Source organism: Branchiostoma floridae, chromosome 9 (assembly GCF_000003815.2).
Source record: "Branchiostoma floridae strain S238N-H82 chromosome 9, Bfl_VNyyK, whole genome shotgun sequence".
NCBI classification, from domain to species: domain Eukaryota; kingdom Metazoa; phylum Chordata; class Leptocardii; order Amphioxiformes; family Branchiostomatidae; genus Branchiostoma; species Branchiostoma floridae.
The window spans coordinates 17,512,298-17,534,161 of record NC_049987.1 but is presented as its reverse complement, the minus strand read 5'-3'; the positions used below and the strand labels follow the sequence as shown (position 1 = coordinate 17,534,161).

General features: G+C 39.3%; 2 protein-coding genes across 5 annotated transcripts in view; one reads left to right on the top strand and one right to left on the bottom strand.

Moving 5' to 3' along the window:
- Window positions 1–1,952: 1,952 nt before the first annotated feature.
- LOC118422682 (polyphosphoinositide phosphatase-like) overlaps window positions 1,953–21,864 on the top strand; it is a 35,666-nt gene continuing 15,754 nt past the window's right edge. For 2 of the 3 annotated variants that reach the window (XM_035830372.1, XM_035830371.1), the window contains exons 1-7: window positions 1,953–2,031; window positions 6,305–6,470; window positions 17,345–17,443; window positions 18,767–18,893; window positions 19,354–19,408; window positions 20,049–20,201; window positions 20,988–21,238. In XM_035830372.1, coding sequence (XP_035686265.1) covers window positions 6,351–6,470; window positions 17,345–17,443; window positions 18,767–18,893; window positions 19,354–19,408; window positions 20,049–20,201; window positions 20,988–21,238 — 805 coding nt within the window. In that variant the 5' untranslated portion in view covers window positions 1,953–2,031; window positions 6,305–6,350. Of the gene's footprint in view, window positions 2,032–6,304; window positions 6,471–17,344; window positions 17,444–18,175; window positions 18,410–18,766; window positions 18,894–19,353; window positions 19,409–20,048; window positions 20,202–20,987; window positions 21,239–21,864 lie in introns of those variants that run through there. The other variant, XM_035830373.1, reaches the window with a different exon arrangement.
- On the bottom strand, window positions 6,964–11,188 carry LOC118422683 (microfibril-associated glycoprotein 4-like). 2 transcript variants are annotated; one of them, XM_035830375.1, is made up of 3 exons: window positions 11,020–11,188; window positions 9,804–10,268; window positions 6,964–7,903 (listed from the first exon to the last, which is right to left on the bottom strand). In XM_035830375.1, the coding sequence occupies exons 2-3, from the start codon at window positions 10,219–10,221 to the stop codon at window positions 7,236–7,238; spliced, it is 1,086 nt and encodes a 361-aa protein (XP_035686268.1). In that variant the 5' UTR covers window positions 10,222–10,268; window positions 11,020–11,188; the 3' UTR covers window positions 6,964–7,235. The 2 variants fall into 2 exon arrangements, with proteins under 2 accessions (XP_035686268.1, XP_035686269.1); XM_035830376.1 differs by lacking the exon at window positions 11,020–11,188 and adding an exon at window positions 10,846–10,981.

The following is a 21,864-nucleotide window of genomic DNA, read 5'->3' as shown; positions in this document are numbered from 1 at the left end:
GGCCCCCGTCTCAGTTGAGTGGGGGCCAATGCACAGTATGGTTGCGACAGAATAGACAAATTAGGAAGAAAACTCACCATGACTATATTCATATAATTCGCGGTGCAATTCTAGAATCAATTTTTGTTTGAAAACCAATTTGGAAAGACCTCCCTTACTTCATTAACTATTCAACAATACGATATAAATAACCATTCACATCTGTCGTTCGGGTTGATTTGGCTTGAAGACTTCATGCCAATGCGCAATCAGAAGAAAACCTGCACTTTTGGTACATCCGATTGCGCCTACGCCTACCGGCGTGGAATTAGAGAGTATACACCTTTCTCACGCGGTGGCCATGATACTCACCGAAGACGAGGTCGATGAGGCAAACTTATTTCTAAAATCAGCTCTTATTTAGTTTTCCCCCCAAACCACACAAATTTCATTTATAAGATTAAAAAAATGAATATTATAACTAGTGTTATGCACCGAAAGAAGTTGAAATTTAGAGTAGCGTAGACTGCCCCCGTAGTCCCTTAAGAGATACAAAGTAAAAACATAATAATGCAAATATTTGACGGACATGCAGCCATTTTCTTATTGGTTGCTTTCCTAATTGGCAGGCTATCATTGGTTGAGCTGCTAATTATGATTGACACTCTTTTAGATCAATCATGGCCGCCGCGTGAAAAAGGTAATTCCCACCTGCATAGTCAATCACAGATTGTGAGCTAATTCACTAGACAGTTCGAAAACTCAGTATGGATCTTTTTTCTCCTGTTAAAGTTTGCTTTCAACTAACTTGGAGATGCTGCAAGTATGAAACTCCTATCATTGCCTACTACGCTAATAAAGCATTTTTCTTTAATATACTGATGAGGTCTTTATTCATATGATTGTCATCTGTTGATGTAGCTATTTTATAATGACATTTGCACATGTTTGAAAGTCTCATCAAGGAACACAGAGGATTTATAAACTTTCAAAATTATAAACAATTACGCAAGCTACCCCGCAACTTGCACACTTGATTCACATCCATTCAGGCGTGTGAACTGTAGAGTGCACCGTAGAGAAAAGTGTGCATGTGTTGCGCAGGCAAAAAGTATGTTGCGCAAAAAATGTGTGTCGCGCATTATTGTCGGGTGCTTGGCGCAGGCAAAATAGCCGTATTGAGCAGGTAAAACAGGTGTGTTGAGCAGGTAAAGCAGGTGTGTTGTGCAGGTAAAGCAGGTGTGTTGAGCAGGTACAATATAAAATAGGTGTGTTGCTGATTGTCCGTGTCGAGAAAATCATCGAAGATCATCATCGAAGCATGTCAATGACATGAAATACTCAGAAGTCGCAAAAATGCAGTGCAGAAATGTTCGCGGTGGATTAATGTTCGCGGTTTTCGCGGCGACCACTTCACCGCGAACTTAAATCCATGTCCCGGAACAATCGTGATTAGGGTATTAGACTGCAGTCGATGGGGCTACCGCGAACTTAAATCCACCGCGAAAAGTCCTTTTTCCCGCTACCGCGAAATTAAATCCCCGCGAACTTAAATGCATTTACAGTATCAATCCAATAGTCTCCAAGCAGACCCTACGGTGCCTCAGAAATAGTATCAAAGCTGGCAAAGGAGTATAGCCGGCCAAAGGGAGATAGCCGGCTAAAGGGAGTCAAACGGGCACCGGTACTGGTGCCGGTATACCAAGTCCCTGGCCAGCTTTGATACTATTTCTAAGGCACCGTAGGGTCTGCTTGGAGACTATCAATCCAACGCTAGATGACGCTTTGTCCATGTAGGCAATGATGGTTAGTCCATACCATTCATTATTAGGGGAGCATTAAAAGAGTAAATAGGAATCGTAAATATGTGAAATAAGCTTTCCTTAGTCATTAAATATTTTCAATGATATGTTTTTAATCCCTTAGTTGCAATACATATCGGAAAATTAGCTAAAATATGCTTTTATATAATTATGTTAATCACCTGTTCTGGCAAATGGATCATTCCAAAGGGTCTCGTGAAAACAACATGGCGGTCGTCATGTGTTTTTGGTGAGTTAGTTTGTTTTTTTCATCATTTCTTGCGCGGACGTTTGAACTGTTGTGTATGAAAACTGTATCTTCAACCAAACATTTACTGTATCAACCAATTGCATATGTCTATATGGCTGCATTTGTGAACATGTTTGTGAAAAACGCCAACGGGGAGGGGGGCGGCAAAGAGGTGTGTTGTGGGTGGGGTATTTTTACCAGTACTAACGTTACTAAAAACGTTGCCCAACACAGGAATTCTTTAGGGCAACCATTTTGTAGCTGAGTTGAGAAACCCAACGATGATTTATTCTAAGGATCATCAGCTGAAAGAAGGCCTACCAAGGTTTATACAATGTCATTTTTTGCAGTATCTAAAAAAAAAAAAAAAAAAGATCTGGCTAACATAAAACAGTTGACATCAATGATCAATTCTCATAGTTCCACTGGGGTACTTAATTATAAGTTAATACCCAGAGAAAAACATATGGATTTAAAGTGGTTTTAAAGGAGCCCAATGCATTATTAGGGCCTTTAAAGTTTTTAAAATTCAATTGTCAAGTTAGCTGAGGCAACTAGGCTCAGATTTTACTTGTAGTGTTTTAATCCTGCCTAGTTGAGGAGAACTCCATTGGCAATAACGGTTTTTGCGTAAAAAAAAAAACTATCTGTTTCAAGAAGATACCTTTTTACTCCGTTTTTTTGCACGTCCCTGGCTTCCCTGGAGTCTTGCCTACTGCGACGGGGGGTTAGCCGTCTTCAAAAACCCCTAAGTACCTCTCAACCCGATCTGTTACAAACATTTCTCACTGTTCAAACTACTGGGCTGCCATCTTGGATGATCGGCAATGCTCCCGAAAATCTTCCGAAGTGTTGTCGGTTATGTTTAGGGGCATCCTTTGAAGTGTCGACCTTTATTGAGCAAAGATGCGACATCGTTGAGTGGTGAGAACTCATTGAAAATCTGAGCGCCCACGCCGCTAGGACAGCCATTATGATTTTCGGAATGAACGCGAACATGACCAATGAGTCTCGAATGCTTCAGGAGATATCGTCACTTGATCGAATCATGTTTCGATTAGCAAATGACAAAATCAGATTCAATGCACTCAGTGACCTCAGGTGTTCAGAAATTACCAAAAATAGCCGACAAGAAACAAGAAACTGTTAGTGTTAGTGGCTCAATCCTGTGCTGATATATTGTGGGGTACAATAAATTATATAAAGGGTTCAATTTGCAGCTTGTTTGTCTGTTCTTTATAAACGCCCAAAGTATGAAATGACGATCTAAATTGCGCACGCATGTGGTCCTAGTATGATGAATTACTCTCACCTCTCAAATAATCCTTATTTTAGACGGTACGTTTATTTTTTTTTCAAATTGGGGCTTTCTTTACTAACCAGGGACCCCAAAAATATTGAAAGTTTGGTATTTTCTGCCCATATTTCCGCGGTACTTTTGCTTAAAATTCAATATTTTTCGGACGAGGCAGCGCGGATTTCCCTGCCGCTAGCGCTATGACCCAAACCAAGGACGTTGATGTAACGTCCTTGCCCAAACATAACAAGGGATGACCGGTTCTGGACTTGCAGTCACTTACTTCCGTAAATTCTCTATCAAAACACAGAAATTAACCACCAACCAAACAAATTAAAAAGTTACAAATACTTTTCCACTATTTTTCACCCGTAGTCAACTTGTTTTAATGTTCCAGCAACGAAAAAATCCTTCCAAAACAAAGCACAGCGTTCAATCGGCTCGAAAACATCCGCCATGTTGGATTCATCAACTCACGCCGAATCTCGCGGTAATGCGCGAGAGAATTATATATTTTCTGCAGTACCGTTACATTTCGATAGGGGGCAGTGTCTATGACCTCCTTGGTTTCTGCAACATTGAAAATAGCACAAGTGGTGAATAAGGTATTCTAAGTTGGAATGTTTCTTCAAAATGTTATTTTGTAACAATGATTATAAAATAAACTTCTTTTTTTGTTTCTTCAATTTTTATTTTCATTCATTTTTTTTTACTTTTATTTTGATCTTTGTTGATGGTGTGACACTCAGATAAAGAAAATATGTGCAAGGAGGTTAACCTCCTTGATATGTGCAATAACATAGGAATTATTCTGTTCATTATTGATACAATTAACTGATATGGTACTGAGGCATAAATAAATAAAAAGAGCCTACCTGCTTATCATCTTCTCTTGGACTGAAGTAGCATGGGCAGTTTACATGTCAATTTGGTATTTTTCCGGGGGGTACTTTTATTCCAGGGGGTACTTTTATTAGATTTTGAAGATTTGTCCGGGGGGTACTTTTATTCCAGGGGGTACTTCTATTTGAGAGGTGAGAGTAAATAATAAGTATATAATAAGTATAATGTACCTATTGTCTTATCCAGATTGTTTCCAGTTTTTATGCTCTAATAATGCATAAGGTGCCTTTAAGTTTAAGAGATGTACCAATACAGCATCAGGAATCTGGAGTACTGCAGATAATGCTACACTTCACTTTAGGCAGGTACAAAATACTTTTCTGAGCTAAGTTGCACAGTGTGCAACCTGGGGCAAAACTAGGTTGCACATCTGATTTTCAAGTTGCACCACCTACAATTCACTAATTTCTGAAAAAAAAAGGTACAATAGTTGCATACATACATAACCTTTTACTATCATATTACTCATTTATAAGCATGTTTGCAATTTGTGCAAGTGGTATTTTGCACGCTGTTAAGGTGTTCAAGACAACCTTGAGAAGGACTCTATAAATGTTGTTTTGATGTGGTGACAGCTACCAGGCGGTATTATGGCCACTGGTGGAATTATGAGTGATTAAATTCTAAACATGTACAAACAGACTTCACTAACCTCCCCCTCCCCCCCCCACAAAAAAAAATCAGTATCAATTTAATCACTTTTCTTGGAAACAGACTTGCAGACAGTAAGCCTTTTGGTAACTACATTTGACCCAATTACATTTATTGATATGATCAACTCTAGAAAATAAATGGTATATTTATATCTGAAGTGGTTTTGCTTGTAGGATAAAGATCAGACGTTTTGTAGAAAAGAGAACATTTGATAATCAAACTATAATTATCATTGTATGGCAAAAACGATGACATACTAGTAGTCAGAAGTAAGACTAGATAATATAGCAGATTTCTACAATTTGATATAAAGCTCCAATCTGCTTTAATTAAAATGGTATTGTATGGTGGCCTGGTTTCAAAACAGTTAACTGCACAGCTTAGTAAAACTAGGTACCTAGTATTGAATGGTTTATGATATGAATAGAATGGCATGTCAGACATAAATTTTCTAGAATCTGCATACAATATCAATAGCTACAATTTCCCTATTGTGATCTCTGAGTATACAATGCTTTTCACAAGGAAAGTGTGTGGACTCAGTATCCACTGTTTAAATGCAAGTCGTAACTGGTGTACATCATGCAGTAAAAAAAAGAAGTTCTGCTGTAACTCAGTCACAGTTTGTGTGTGTGTGAGTCTGTGAGTGTGTGGATGGACAGCATATCTCAACAAGGCCTGGATGGATTGTATTGATATTTTCTGGTGATGTGAGTATAACTATAACATAGTATAAGGTCTCGATGAGACCTTGAATTAAAAGATACTATACTACTATACAGGGCTCGAAATACCACCTGCATATGCAGGTTAGTGCAAGTAAAATTGGAGCTGTGCAGGTATTTCTGGTGTCTACCTGCACCTAACTTTCACAGGTCCATGTAAAGGGTTTTATACATAAATGTCCTGTGATGTAGGTGTATGAGGATTGTTATTAGCTGCATTGACTTTTACCACCTATTAAGTATAAAAGAAAAAATAGCAATGGTTCCTGAAAAATTCTAGTATGATCCATACTTCCTAAATTCAGAGTGTTGCAGGTAAAGTTTGTTTGGTGCAGGTAATTGCAATGTTACCTGCACCAGTGCAGGTATGTAGAAAAAGGTATTTCAAGCCCTGCTATACTTGTAGTTGTAACATTGTCAGAAAATTGTTTTTGATGTGTGCTTTTTGGTTTGTTTGCTTGAACCTATTCATGAAAGCTCAAATCGACCTGCAGGCAGTGCAGTAATAGATCTAAAAGTACAGTGAAGGAAAAATGAGTGTTGCTGTTCAAATATGTCTGTTGCAAGTCTGGAGTAGCTTTAAACCTTACCTCAGTCTACAGACAATGTATTTTGATCCCTACATTTTATTATCCTGGCATGCATGATACCAGTATATGATCTCTTTCTTAACCTGCGTTAATGGATTTTTCAGGAGAAAGTTTGGAGTTACGTGATGTTATGAAGACCAAGACCAGACCATGTTAGACACAGAGAAAGATCCAGTCCGCCCGGCGAGAGGAAAAGTTTCCCATCCCAGCATGCAGCCTGTTCCACTCATCTCCTCTGTACAGAGGATCGTATTGTACGAAACTAAAGCGGTAAGTAACATCTTTTGTATTTGCTTAAACAGGGCTCAAAATACCACCTGCATATGCAGGTTAGTGCTGGTAAATTTGGAGCTGTGCAGGTATTTCTAGTGTCTACCTGCACCTAACCTGCACTGGTCAATGACCTACTAGTAGGTTTTATACATAGATGTCCTATGTGGTACTGGTAGTGGTAGGTGTATGTGGATTGTCATTAGCTGCATTGACTGTTACTACCTATAATTGATGAAAGAAAAAAAATAGCAATGGTTTCTGAACAATTCTAGTATGATCCATACTTCCTAAATTCAGAGTGGTGCAAGTAAAATTTGTCTGGTGCAGGTAAATTTCAATGTTACCTGCACCAGTGCAGGTATGCAGAAAAAAGTATTTCGATCCCTGTTAACTTCAACTTGCAGAATTATGCCGTCAATCAGTACCCTAAGACAAAAAGAAAGATAACTGTGCTTTCAAAAAAATCAATCAGATTCAGTCTATTCCCATGCCTTGGAGAAAGCTTTATTCACAAGTCTATAGAGATGATTAAGAATAACATTAAAATTCCTATCTTTCTATCAGTCTATGTATTACTATTAGTTATGTACATGAGGAAACGTCAAGTCTTATAGTTCTTAAATAGTCAAATACACATCATTGCAAGTGAGTCTTTTCAGTACATTCCTTTGTTTGTTGCTGTCTTATATATAACATATACATCTTCTGATACCTTTGCATAATGACTGTACTACTAGCTTTTTTCTCGTTGCGGTGCTTAGATTAAAAATCAGCTGGTCTAATTTTCATTTCTACAAATTTTAGCGAGTAATAGTCCGTATTTCTCCAGTCCTCGTGATTCCAGGCTATTCCATCCGGAATGCTTGAGCCGGAATTCCCGTATTCCCCACCTTGATAGTACTTCCCGTTTAGGTTGGCATAAAAGCAGGAGTTATACCACCACCCACCCTTAGACAAGATGGCGCATGTATTTCCCGGCGCGGGCGCGCTGAACGCCTGGTAGTTGTGATACCACGAGAAGGCGTCGCCCGCCGTGCCGGAGTAACCGTTAACGAGAAGGCGGAATTTGTCATTCTCGCTGTTGACACGGAATTGTCCGTATTCCGCGTAGCGTCGCTCGCCCTCCCAATCCTCCATGTCGATTCTCAGCATATATGCCGCCTGATTGGTCAGGAGGTGGATTAGCTTGTTGCCGAGCCAGTGCTCTGTGTCGACTTCGCCGAATCCGATTTTGTACACGTCAGCCGTGCGCTGAAAGTCGACAGAACCGTTGATGCGGCGCTGGATCACGGTCCAACCACCGCCCGAGGTGTCCATGTCGCAGTAGACGGGTACGGGCTGCGGGGAGTCTCGCGGTGTCACGCTGTAGACGGTGCTGACGTTGTTACCCAAACGGTAGAGACTGGCGCAGTCCCTAGGGACCTCAGGACCTGGAATAGAAAAAAATACTGATTTTTTAGACATACTCTTTAAGTAATTCAAAAGAAATAGAATGTTAATTATACTATCATCCTTTTAGTTTTAGAATTCGTTTCATCAAGAGAGGATATGTAATTTTTTCATAATTTCCCAGAAATCATAATCTATCTCACTCTACCAAACTCAGCTACAGTGCACAAAGTGCAAAGTGCAGTTTTCTTTGTTTCTGCAAGGGGGCACTAGTGCTCAGTGGTCAATCCAAAAGTCAGAATGTCGGGTAGAAAGCATACAACTAATCTTTATCAGAAAGGATTTCTTTAGATCTTGGCAAAAGATAAGACATGCACAATCTATATGTGACATAGAAACTCACAAATCCTAAAAATCCCTAGCATTACTGAGTTTAATGGTAGCAGATGGCCGACATTCCATCTTCTGTCTATCTGTCATAATGTAATGGACTATTGGGACCTATCCGGTTACAAGTAACAGAGCACCTTGTATCATGTTTCAATCAAAATCCTAGCAAAATCCTAGTAATCTTTGCCCTCTAAGGATGATTCTTTAAAGCGAATAATAATTTTATGTTAGGCCTGGGGAAAAAATGCTGCGTTTCCTATACCTATCCTAGAAAAACCTGACGACCCTCGACTTTTTTGGGTCGGCAGTGGAGTCACATAGCTTCAGCCTACTTCCAATTGAAGTAAAAACACTGCTTGTCCTATCTAATAAAGGATAAATATATCTATTCAATTATTATTATTATTAAAGTTTGACATTGAAAAACAAGTGTCTTCATGCATTTCAGTGTACTTTGTTCAACTGTATGGTAATATTAGTCGACTTATGATGTATTACTAGAGTTTTGGCCAGCCTAAAAAACTACATGGAAAAAAAAGATAGATAAAACCTACCGACCCTAATTTTATTTCTCAGAACTGAAACAAGAAGCACAACATTTTTTTCCTCTGCTGTATACAAAATTATAAGCTACTTTATAAAGTAGGCTTTCATCTACTTGGATTTTAGGAATACGCAAATGCACAGTAATAAGTAGAACTACGGTAACAATTCAACAGGTATTTCTGGCACATGATTCCATTTCCCCTGCCAAATCATGGCTAATTACATGGCAGCCCCTTTAAATAATTCAGATGTACATTAATTTGTTATGCTACTGGCAGGGCTTGTTTTTAGGATCTCTGGTTTCTTTCCAACACATGTATTTGTATGGATTAAACTTAGTACATGTACTTGTGCAGAGAGAAAGGCTTAAAAAAGTAAGTCAGGAATTTCTGGAAGTGCAGACAAAAATGATAGCCAATTTAGAAATTGCAGTTTCAGTTTCGTTGGTCCCTAGCAGAGTTTGTCTACAAAATGGCAGACGAAATGGCTAAGATGATTGGAAAACGAGCTACTAGTATCTGACACCCAAAAATCGTGACCATACCTTGTTCAGAACACAAGATAGCAAAACCGTAAGTTATGCTGCAGTACTAAGGGAAGCCGTTAGGGGCCCCAAAATCTGATCATTTTCAGCTTTCATCACACCCTACCAACACACTAAGTATGAAACCAATTCACCCATGGCCAGCTGTTCTTGAGTTATCTTGTTGACACACAGAGACAGACTCACACACAAACACACAACCGCTAGTGGAAATATTACTAGTAGGGGTATTGGACAAAAAAATAAACTTGTTCGTAGCCATTTGCATTAAGTTCATCAGATAGAGCTTGCTGAAAGAACCTGAAAATAGTTTTTGTTTGAAGTAAATTGAATGTTGTATGAATGAATGAGAAATTGGCAATTTAAGTTTCATTTCGGGGCCTTTGTTTTAACGGATTCGGTAAATAAGCATTTTTATCAAATATGACCCCATTTCATGGAGGTTGTAAGAAAAGACTTACCGGTATCTGTAACTTTGTTGGGTGCATCGTTGACCACACTGTGGTTCTGCATACTGTTGATGACCTCCATGACCTGGTGCAGTTTACTCTGTAGCTGTGCGATTGTGTCTGTGTGCGTCTCCAACAGCAAGTTCAAGTCCTTGTTCACGTTCTCCAAGTCCGTGACTCTATTCTGAAGCATCGTCGCCTGTTGTTCTTGTGCTGTCACATTGTTCATCAAGCTAACAAACTCGGTGCACTGTAAGGGGTTGGGACATTTTCCGTCTACATCTTGCGGGATCACGGCGATGAAACGACAGTTCCCGTCTCCGAGACGCTCGTTGGAGTACTGACCGCAGCGTTGCCGTTGGTCGAGCGTAGACTGGCCGCCAGCGCCAAGGACGAGAAGTAGACTCAGGAGGGGTGAAGCAAACCACATGGCGGATTGTTTGTTGTTACTGAGCGCACAGTTGGTGGCCTTAAACCCTGAAATAACAGACAATGTTCAGTTATGGTTACCAGCCTAAGCAATACATACATAAAGTCAAGCACAAACTTTACAGTGTCTAGGCATTTTCACAGTGTCTAAGGCATTTTCACAGATACACATAGCCAAATGACCTAAAATTTCTTGGCATAAGTCTTACTCTTACTAGTCTTAGATAAAAAAACAACTTTTGCCATAAAAACAATATTGTATGTCATTGAGAAAAGTTTAATCTGCATGTTATGTGCAGCATTTTGTAGAAAAAAAATAAAGCTATTCAAAGAAAGCTAGAAGTAGAAAGAAATTGAAAGGACTTTGTTGAGAAGAATCGTAATAGTAATACACACATATTGTACAATGTTCTAGTCTAGTCATCTCTAGCTTAGCAAACCAATAATTTGCGAATATGCAAACACATGGATTCTGTTTTCCCCATTCTCAAAAGAAGGGACAATATTTCCAAAAGTACTTTTTTTCTCCAAATTCTTTCTAGGGGTTCAGTATTTTAGAGAGTAGAAAGAAATGACTTTGTTAAGAAAAATCATAAATAAATACACATCTAGAGCTAAACCTTACCTTGCGCAATTGGAAAGTGTATCTCTGGCCTATATAATATGTGCTATGCAACTGTATAAGATGGCCTTCAAAATCACAGCTGCTACCATTCAACCCACCGCAGCGACTACATACACGTACACAGCACAAAAATAGCAACCCACACAGAATACATTCTTCACACAATTTCCTTACCTATTGCCAAGCACCTTGTGCCGTCTTACGCCAACAGGAAGCAACAGACAAAGTCTGGAGACCTTCCCTTGTTATACACACTTAGCTAATTATCCCCCTGGGTGGGGAAAAACATGGGCAGACTCACCAACCTGTTATCCAGGCAGGGGTTTGTCAATCAGATCAGGTGCCTTTGTTTCCAGCCAATCAGGGATTAGGGGACTAATTAGATTATGCAGAGAGTGTGTATGGTATGCCCATATTTGGTAAATGGGATGTCACGGTTTTCCCTAGAGTTGTAATTGATTTACATGTACAAGGGTGATGTCATGGGACATACCAGCTTGTTTTAAAGCCTTACTAATAAATCTAATTATGAAAGATTAGGAAGTCTGTCAGAGCAAAAAAGGATGGCGCTAAGACAATTTGATTATTAAGTGTTGGTTCTCAAATTCTAAAGGAATGGCTGGACTAGAAGGTTATCATGAAAATTTGTTCTCTTTTAATTAGTTGTTACAAATTCAAGGTTTAGGCAGTAAGCTTAACCAAATTTGACTTTTTCTGCCAGCCCTATACACATGTATGTTTTTATATTGTCCTCTTGCCAAAATGTTTACTTTAAAACAATTATGCAAGAACAAATTGACAAAGAAAACAGAATGCAGAGGTTTGGCTCCGGCTGTTTTTTAGTCATTATATTGGGCTTTCTGTTTTGTACCGTTAATTTTATGTCTCGCGGCCTTGTAAAAATCAGCCAGAGCCTAACCTCTGCTTGGAGAGAAAGAATGCATAACATTTTTTCTATAAATTCTAGTGAATCATTACTTGAGACATGACGCATGCCCAAGGTGTTTGAAGTTCTCTACGTTGGTCTGAGATGAAGGGCAGGTGCACGTGGTTCTCCAAGTTTAACAGTAGCAACACTGACTCTTGTTTTATCAACAATGGTAAGTCAACAGCTGATATGATACACACCAAAAATTCCCAAACATGCAAATGTATGGAGACAATGTCCACTTTTTTTTCAGGAAAGGGGGATTGAAGGGGGTAATGATATTTCCGAAAGTATGACTCTTTTATCAGAATTTTGTTGGCATTTCCGAGGTTGGATGCATATGGGGGGACCATATATTCTCTTTTCAACCTTTTGAAAGGAACATTGTAGTTTGCTGCAATGTACGAAAATGTGATTGTCAATGTTCAATACAGGAAAAGTCGGTATCTGAAAAATTGTAAAATCCTTCAAGGCATTATTGCACCATTCCTGTACCATTGTACCAACCTGCGACACCTTTCGTGCATCGGAAATACTTTCCGCCTCGGAGCCCCATAAGGGACAAAAGCTGCACCTTGCCTAGGGGGAGGGAAATACTATATATAAACTGATCATGAGTAGTAGACAGGGATCTTCATTCAGCCATATAGCCACTGTAAATGCCAGGCATCATCCCCTGGATTTACTGATAAAGTCATGCAGACACAAACTTGTAGACACCTATTTCCTTTATCTGTCAATCACTCCAGTGCCTGAGAAAATACCTCGTCTATCTGACGACTCTTCACACAGACAGGACTCCCTTGAAGTCCCTGGTCTATACATCAGTGTAACACGCATCCAATTTGTATGTTGCTAACGCGCACAATGTTAGATGTTTACAATACACATCCTGACTGTTGACAGACCCTGGAGCAAACCTGTAGGAGTCTTTGCTACGGATGTAATGGACATAGACTCAACTCCTTGCTAAAAGAGTAGCCTTATATTTCTAAGGATGTCTTTTCCAGAATGAGAAGAACTGAGAACATGTCTCCACGGCTCAAATGGTAGTACAACCCTGTTGCTTGACTTAATGGACCAAGCCTGTGAGGCAGAGAGCTTCAAGTGTAAGCTTTAAGTATCAAATCTCTGCATGTAAAACTAAAAGAAACCCAACACACTTTAAGATTTGAAGTGAAGGGCAGAAATCTTGTGTGTTTGGCAGTGCTGAGGCAGCATTCTACAAAATTTTAATACATTGATATTGTAAGACATTGGACTATATACTAAATACATGTCAGCTCAAAACTGACTGAATGAAAAAAAATCTAAAACAAAAACTTGAAAAAGGGTAACTTTTTTGAGAAATGTGTATTATTTATAGAATCACAACTTGCATCAAATAAATGCAAATAATGTCAGTGTAGTCTATAAATTGCATTGTCTCTTGTAAAAATGAACATGCAGATGTACAATGTACTTAGCAACTGTTTGATAGATATCATTGTGTATTACCTATTGTGTTTACCAACTCTATTATCCTTACTGGGAGGTTACCTCCTGCAAATAATGACCAATTCTCTCCATTTCTTTAATTGAGTGCTGTTTGTCTACACTATTCTTCATTCTCAGCATGTGACCGTCTTAAGACAACATCTCTCTTCCCATTTTAAAGAAGACTACAAGAATACAGACAATACAGCTTGTTTGAGACGTAGGGTTGGGCCCTTTGTTTGCAGGTTTTTGTGGTTGCACGCTAAGATAGCAGACCCTTGGCTTTGTTTGTTTTGGTAAGGACACAACGGAGATTAGACACAATAGACATCGTTGACAAGCGTCTGGTAGGGGACGAGCTATTGTTTTGTTTTTGTTGGGTAATTATAAGTGTTTATGGAATGAAGTCATCTTCCTACATAGCTTGAGGTGTCTACAGTAGTGGGAAGAAGGCAGGAAATAGGATTCTACAGTTACTGTAAAAGCTGATAGTTTTTGCAATGGATTCTGTAATTTTTTTTGAATGCGTGCAGTTTCGGCATACATGTAGTTACATTTTGCAGATTTGATTTTAATGAAAAAGGCTTTTCGTTGCTTTTAAATTCACTGTGACCTTATTGTATTTGAGAAAATTGACAAGAAGTTTTCACTTTTAGGTTAAATTCATCTTTCTTTTTTTAAGTTCAACTTTCAAGTGATGACAAAAGTTTGTAAGACGTTAAAAGCTTCATGTGAGCATGACTCAATGCAATATTTGTATTTGCTGTGATTTACTATGGTTTCTAATAAAAGATAATGATAGTAATATGGGTACGGCCTTTTTAATACTTTTTTTAATCATGTAATATGATATAGTTTCATCTTTTAAACTTCGAAGATATATATCTATGATTAACGTCATCATCAAGTAATGAATATGCAAACCTATTTTCCATTTCAAATCTAGAGTGACTATGAAATTGATTTGCTATGAAATTAAGTTTGGAAACAACTACTGTAACCATTATATTACTTTAATACACAGTATCCTTGTTCAACTGTCAACCAAGACATGTATAGACAGCCACTAAAGTTGTCTTTTAAGCCAGTGGTGAACTATGTAATGTATTTGTGGCTAAATATCTTTGTAGTTTACGTGAACATGTCTGCATAAACACTTTGCCCACCGTTAGATGTAGTAAGCATCTTTACCTGTGTACACGACAGTGGTTGCTCTACCGTAACATGGCCCTCTGCTCTTCCAAGAAAGCTTGCTGCAAAACCTGGAAAGTTTGTGAATGGGTTTTTCCCTTAGGCCATACAGTTGTAATGTCTTGGTTCTTGTATTTGATGCATCATTTTACTGTGACTCGAAAAAGGAAAAGATTTTGCGATAGTATTTAGGATAAGAATGTATTCATTGAAAACTTACAGCAAGTCCTTGCCTTTCAACTTGTCACTGTAACAGTTTTGTATTTTATCATTGAAATTGAATTTGAATGAATTTTACTAAATTTAAAATATTATGATAATCATTTTGTTTACAGGTTGTTTTTGTATTAAAATTTTCATTCTGAGTTTATCACAGAATGTCTCTTAAACTTAGTTTGTTTTCCATTTTTATTTTGCTCACTCACTTCAATTTTTCCTGCAGTAATCTGAGAACTAATAATTTAATTTGGCATCGTCTTGAAGTAGAAACAATATTGAGTCATTTTATGTTTGGAAAACCACTTTATTTTACATACTTTGCACCGGTGAGAGTGACAATGAGATATATACAAGAAGAAAAAAATCTCGTCAAAATAGCGCACCAATGTTGTACCAACTTTCTAAGCGCGTTGCGTACGAACTATGCGGAAAGCAGAAATACCGATTTCGGTCTTCGCAAAGGTAGCGTCAGAACGTGCCGGCAAGCAAGTTTGTAGTACAACAATGTAAGTCCAGGGGTTTAACAATGGTGGACTCAGATATGATCTGTGCCATGTGTCTGGGAAGGACCAACGGACAATAGAACATCTTCAGACTGAAACTGAGCGCGTCTGGTTGGTGTGCCGCTAGAAAAGATGCCACTGAAAAGGATTAAAAACCGACTTGCAGACATTGCCAGTTTCTGAACATTGCCAGTTTTTGGACAATGTTCTAGGTGCTGTGTGCATAACGTATACTGTAAGATTAACCACTAATTACCTAAAACGGCATGCATTGACGGGTAGGCTGTAGCAATAGTTAAATGCTTCTTGTCCGACCAAGTTCCGCTGTTCGTTTTGCCCACTCGATTCCAGATTGTATCTGTTTGAGTCTTTGGTCAGATAGTTGCAGACCGTGTCTGTCAGACTCTGTACTTGTATCTATGCCTATATAGCTGGTATAACCGCCCTTTGGCATAACAACTTCGCAGGCACCAGGCATGGTTGTGATCAAAAGACTTTGATATCGCTTAGTGTAAAACCAATTTTCATACTGCCACTACTTGGTGGTTTATTTAGTAGTGGTTAGGAACCAACCATGCAGAACACACCAAAGGAATTTAGCCCTATGATTTCATATTTTTTATTGCCTGTGTGCAATTTTGTAGCACATATTACTGATCAATAGAGATGAACTGTAATTTCCAACACAAAAAATGTGACTTACAGTTACACAAATTTTTGACTGGTGGACTACAGAAACTGACTTCTGTGACGTCATGTTATGTACTATTTTAGGACAAGATTAATAAAACTTGGCTAAATACATGCACAGTACTCCAAACTGTTGCGTTAATAAGAAAATTTACAGTAAATGTGGGTTTGTCCGTTTGCCGCCATCACACGACCCCCCCCCCCCCTGCTCACCCCCCCTAAGAGCAGTCTATGTGTCGATTGTTGTGACAACAGCCCAGCAGACTTCCTGGACCCCCCACTGAAATACTTTCTATTTTTCAGCATCAGGAACAGCCCGAAGCTTAATGTATATTGAGGAAAAGGTCGGGAGGATGTGCCATATTGGAGGGCTGTAGAGCGAGCGATTTCCCTGATAACTGACAGGAGATGGGGGATGTTTGTCTCTTTACTGTAAACACTTAGAACTGGTGACTCCAGACTGCTGGGAATGATGATAAAGAAGATGACACTGATGATATGGCATTGTCAGACACATATGTATAGCTGACATAACAGTTTAAGCTTGCTAGCTCCCTTATTATGCATAACCTTGCAGTTGTGTCTTGCTTAAAATAAAAGAAGGCTGGAAGAAGAATACAGAATTGAAGGCTGTCAGTGATAGCATAGATTTTTAAGGTAGATTCAAAACATGAAATGCTATTTTATCCCTTAAACTGCCAGAGTTTCAGCCCTATAAAGTGCCAGGGTTGGCCGCTGACCCCCGAATAGAGACACCCGAACAAGGCCGAAGTCCCTAACTTCCGGGGGTTCGTGCGCTACACACGCGCAAAGCTGCTGCTTCGGGGGAATACGCTATCGCGGTTATAACCGGGCATGGCACACAGGGCATGTATATGCATGTGTGCTGGATATATCTGGTTTTGGCAGTTTAAGGGATATAATACTGTGTCAACATTGCATTGTTATATAACGATCTACAAACATGCCAGCCATATTGTTGCATACTATATTGAGAAATTTTAAGATTTAACCTGCTTAACTTCATATGTTGTACCATTGATCAAATAGGTACAGAGATGTCCACAGTGTGATAGGCTTTGGCTTTTAAATCAAAGGTAATTAAAGGTAGTCCTATAGCCAAAATTTGCTTGAGGCTATTTTGTGACCCACTGTCTCCTTCGCACACAGTACTGGAAGGTGGACCCCAGCTATCTCTTTCTACTGCCTTTTACCTCACAAAGAAAGTTACACCTGGGTAGAGTGAGTAAAGTTGTCTTAACTGCCTTTGCAAAGGACACAACATCAATGGTAGCAGGGCCTGAGATTAAAAACCAAGGCAGAGGTCGAACCCAGGTTCTGGGCCAAACACCCTATAACTAAGTGTTGCCAGACAAAGTATTGAAAAGAATTACTTAATATATATAATCAAAAGGACATTCCCCAATTATAACTATAACTCTTCCATCTTCACCAGCTGTGATAACTGAAATTTTGTCTTCTTGTATTGCAGCGCTTCTTTCTGGTGGGTTCCAACAACAGAGAGACCAAGTTCAGAGTACTCAAGATTGACAGGACGGAGCCCAAGGAACTGGTTATTATCGATGACAAGGTACATGACTGTATTTTACATGACTGTAGTCATCACTATCCATCTTCACTATTGGTACCCACTTAAGGGCTGGGTACCAGTATGGTGTACCAGTACAAAACTGTTTTTTATTGTTGGACCGGTCCAGAGAAACCCGACCTGAAAATATCAGTGGACTGGATGTTCGACTGATTCGAAAATGAACTGATTATACTGGCAGGCGTTTACATGTCTTGTGGCTTACTGTTCCAAGAAAAGAACAAGAGTGAAGTGGAGAAGAGTTGATAGTCATTTTGACTAAGTTTCTGCAGCTAAATTTGGTGTAAAACATAGACAGTTAGTGTTATTTGCATGAAGATAGGATTTATATGATTTTAAAACCCCAGTGGACAGTGGGTACTCCACCAAACAGAGTCTTTTGTAGCAAAATGGACCATTGTTTTTAGTATCGCCCATTCACAAGTTTTCAGAGAAAATTACGTCCAGGTTCAGGTACGGACCTGGACCTGATCTTCTGGACCTGGGTCGTGCCTGTACCTGAATTTTCTGTACCCACTCCTGGTACCCACCTTTATGCCGATACTGGGAAGGGGGGCTCTGTATGAATGTTCCAATTTTTACTACTTGAATGTGCAGAATTTGTGGGTAAAACCTTGTTTTTTGTACATGACCTAACTACTTGACCATTAATTTTGTAACACTGTTGTAAATGAAGTATGACTGTTTGTTTGTTTGTTTGTTTGTTTTCTGCAGGTTGAATACAGCCAGCGTGAGGTTAGGGAGTTGTTGTCCATGTTAGATGTAGGAAACCGTGCCACACGGTCAGCTCAGAACATTGTTATAAATGAAGTATGACTGTTTGTTTTCTGCAGGTTGCGTACAGCCAGCGTGAGGTTAGGGAGTTGTTGTCCATGTTAGATGTAGGAAACCGTGCCACACGGTCAGCTCAGAACATTGTTATAAATGAAGTATGACTGTTTTCTGCAGGTTGAGTACAGCCAGCGTGAGGTTAGGGAGTTGTTGTCCATGTTAGATGTAGGAAACCGTGCCACACGTCCAGCTCAGAACATTGTTATAAATGAAGTATGACTGTTTGTTTTCTGCAGGTTGAGGACAGCCAGCGTGAGGTTAGGGAGTTGTTGTCCATGTTAGATGTAGGAAACTGTGCCACATGTCCAGCTCAGAACATTGTTATAAATGAAGTATGACTGTTTTCTGCAGGTTGAGTACAGCCAGCGTGAGGTTAGGGAGTTGTTGTCCATGTTAGATGTAGGAAACTGTGCCACACGCCCAACTCAGAACATTGTTATAAATGAAGTATGACTGTTTGTTTGTTTTCTGCAGGTTGAGTACAGCCAGCGTGAGGTTAGGGAGTTGTTGTCCATGTTAGATGTAGGAAACCGTGCCACACGTCCAGCTCAGAAGGGCGGGGCGGGACTGACCAGAACGGTGTCTGCATTCGGCATTGTTGGTGAGTATAATGTCAGGCACAATTCCATGTAGCTTTCTAATCTTTTACCTCATTGGCTATTGTAGCATCTTATCTTTTTCCCATTTGGCTAACTGCTAACTGATTTCTGTGAGACAAATTGCATCATTGAGCATGAGTAAGCAAGAGCTTATTGTGACATAATCATTGACAAGACGTGTTTTTCTTTCAGATGATAAGGTGAAATCTTGAAATTTTCATGCACTTTTCCATTGGCCCCAATTTTGTCTTCCTGTTCCTACAACTTTTTCTTTATAAGTGATGAATATGTTTACAACAATGTTGTTCCTCAAAATGTAAACTAATCTGCAGCACTATTAAACTTAGGATTTAGGATTGAAATTAAACTCTTTATGATTTCATCTTTTTTACTATTTTATCTACAACATTTTATTTTGCTATCATTGACACAATATTGTTGTATCTTTGCTTAACCTTACAGGTTTTGTCCGATTCCTGGAGGGCTATTACATTGTGTTAATCACCAAGAGAAGACGGTAAGTCATTCTAAGATATGCCTCTGCAATCATTATGGCAATAGTCCTTTATAATATGGATTGCTTTGAATGAGTGTAAAACGTAGCATTCCTGACATTGATGTACTGTTGTGTGAGTGAGTCAGTTAGTCAGTGAGGAAGTGTCATGTGAAAGGGAGTGTCAATGACTTCGTGCATTAGTAAAAATGAGTGAGTGTGAGAGTAAGAGAGAGAGTGATTGAGTGACTGAGTGAACGAGTGTGTGATATGTTTTGCTGATTAACAAAACTTTACAACATTCAACTTGCACAAAAGTTGATGTTTTATGTACAATTTGAATGAGTTTGCTACTGAGTGTGCATTTGTTAAGAGTAAGTGAGTGTAAGAGTGAGTGAGTGAGCAAAAAACGAGTGCGTGAGATGTTTTGCTGAGGGTTATGATTGCTAACTTAAGCTTTACAATATTCAATTGAAACAAAAGTTTGATATGTAAATTGTACAATTTAGATGAAAAAAATGAAGGAATTTATATGTTGTCTAGCACATATACATAATGTGTACAAACAGTTGTATCATTAGTTATATAATTACTGCAGAGAACTCAATTGTGTAGATGCCCCCAAAGCTTCTTTTTTTACTTATTTCTTCTCTTTACCCTACAGAGTTGCAATCCTTGGTGGCCACACCATCTACAAGATAGAAGACACCAGCATGATCTACATACCCAACGACAGTGTGCGGAACGCTCACCCTGACGAGTCACGATACGTCAAGATCTTCCAAAATGTGGACCTTTCCAGCAACTTCTACTTCAGGTATCATGCAGTACTGCAGATAGTTGCTAGAGGGAGCTTTTCACATGACTTGTGAAGTGAAGCTGTTGGGCCTGTAGATCTCAAACCTCAGACTTTGCAATGAACCCAACACATATATTGGGTCCACTTGGATTTGGCTAGCTACAATTTTTGATCCATAGCATTGTCACATTGTGCTGTCACTCATACGTTACTGTCTTTAAAAAAAGCATTACAAACTTATTAGACGATGACTACTTTCACTTCAACCCACCTCAGAGTCTATAATGCTTGAATTGTGTAGCAATGTGGAAAATTGTGAGCTTGAATCTCCGGGCTGTGTCGCTCACTCAACATAGACTGTACTGGAAAGGGTAGCAGTTCTTATGACTGGACATTTTAAGCCGTGGTCCACTGTTCATCTGGCTTTATTAAAAAAGAGCCAGGGGAATTTCCCTGGTACAATGAACCTGTAAATACTGTAAATAGCATTTTCTTCTAATATGTCACGACTCATGATGAGTGGAAGATTGCAACAAAGCTTTTCAGTGGATCAAACTGGTTTAAAAGCACTTTCATTGTCGTCCACTGTTCATTTCAAAGAACGCTAGGGGAATTGGCCCCATTACAATGAACCTGTAAATAGTGTACATAGTATCCGTCTTCTCTGTCACAAGTAGACGAAGATTAGCTCGTCAGACTTCAGTGAACTAAACTGGTTTTAGATCACTGTTGCGTTCACTTAGAGTAGCCCGTAGAATTATACAAGAGTTGATACTGACTACATTTACCCTCTTACCTCCACAGCTACAGCTACGACCTGACTCACACTCTACAGTTCAACCTGACTGCTGCTTGTAACTTCCTACCGTTCGGACGTACCAGGAAACACGACAAACAGATGGATTCCGCTGATGATGATGATGATGTTGATGATGATGATTATGAGGAGGAGGATGGAGAAGAGGAAGGGACCAAGGACCATGTGTTTGAAACCAGTGAGGAAAGTGGGGATGAGAAGATAGACGAATCTGTGCCAAATATCGAACTAGAAAAAGGTTAGGTTGCTATTCTTTTATTTTCGTATTAGTAGCTAGGAACCACCCAGAGTTTTCTCCCATCATTTGATGCAGCTCTGGACACCATTTTTGTAGGACACCCCAGGTTGGTCCTCCAACAGATGCCTCATCAATGGCAGAAGAGGAACGACCAGGTCTGGGAGCTGTTTCCACAGACTTCTGGCCATGTTTGAATTCAGGATGCCAGCGTTTTACAAGGTCATATGATGGGGCATCATCACCATAAGTTTCTTTCATTTCATCAAAAGTCTCCTTTGGCGTGCGTCCTTTCAAATACAAAAACCGGATCACTGCGCGACACTCAACTGGCTCCATTTTACACCTGGTCCATTTCACACCTAACTCAGTTCAAACACCAGTAAATCAGAAACCACAATTAGTTCAGAGCTCTTTTTTGCAACATAAACTATAGAGATATGATTCATGACACATGCAAAATTTCATCTAGATCAGACAACTGGAAGTGGGTCAGAGTTATTACTTATTGAACGCCCCTCGTAGCAAAGGAAAAGATTGAGCCAGCAGTTACTACAGAGGATGGCTGAATGTAGGCCCTGGGATTTTTGTGGTTTCCAACTTACCTGATCCCGATTTGCAACGCTTAG

Coding starts and splice junctions, on each gene's coding strand:
- LOC118422683 (XM_035830375.1), bottom strand. CDS start 10,221: ATGTGGTTTGCTTCACCCCTCCTGAGTCTACTTCTCGTCCTTGGCGCT. Junction 7,904..9,803: donor CAACAAAGTTACAGATACCG/GTAAGTCTTTTC, acceptor TTTCTATTCCAG/GTCCTGAGGTCCCTAGGGAC.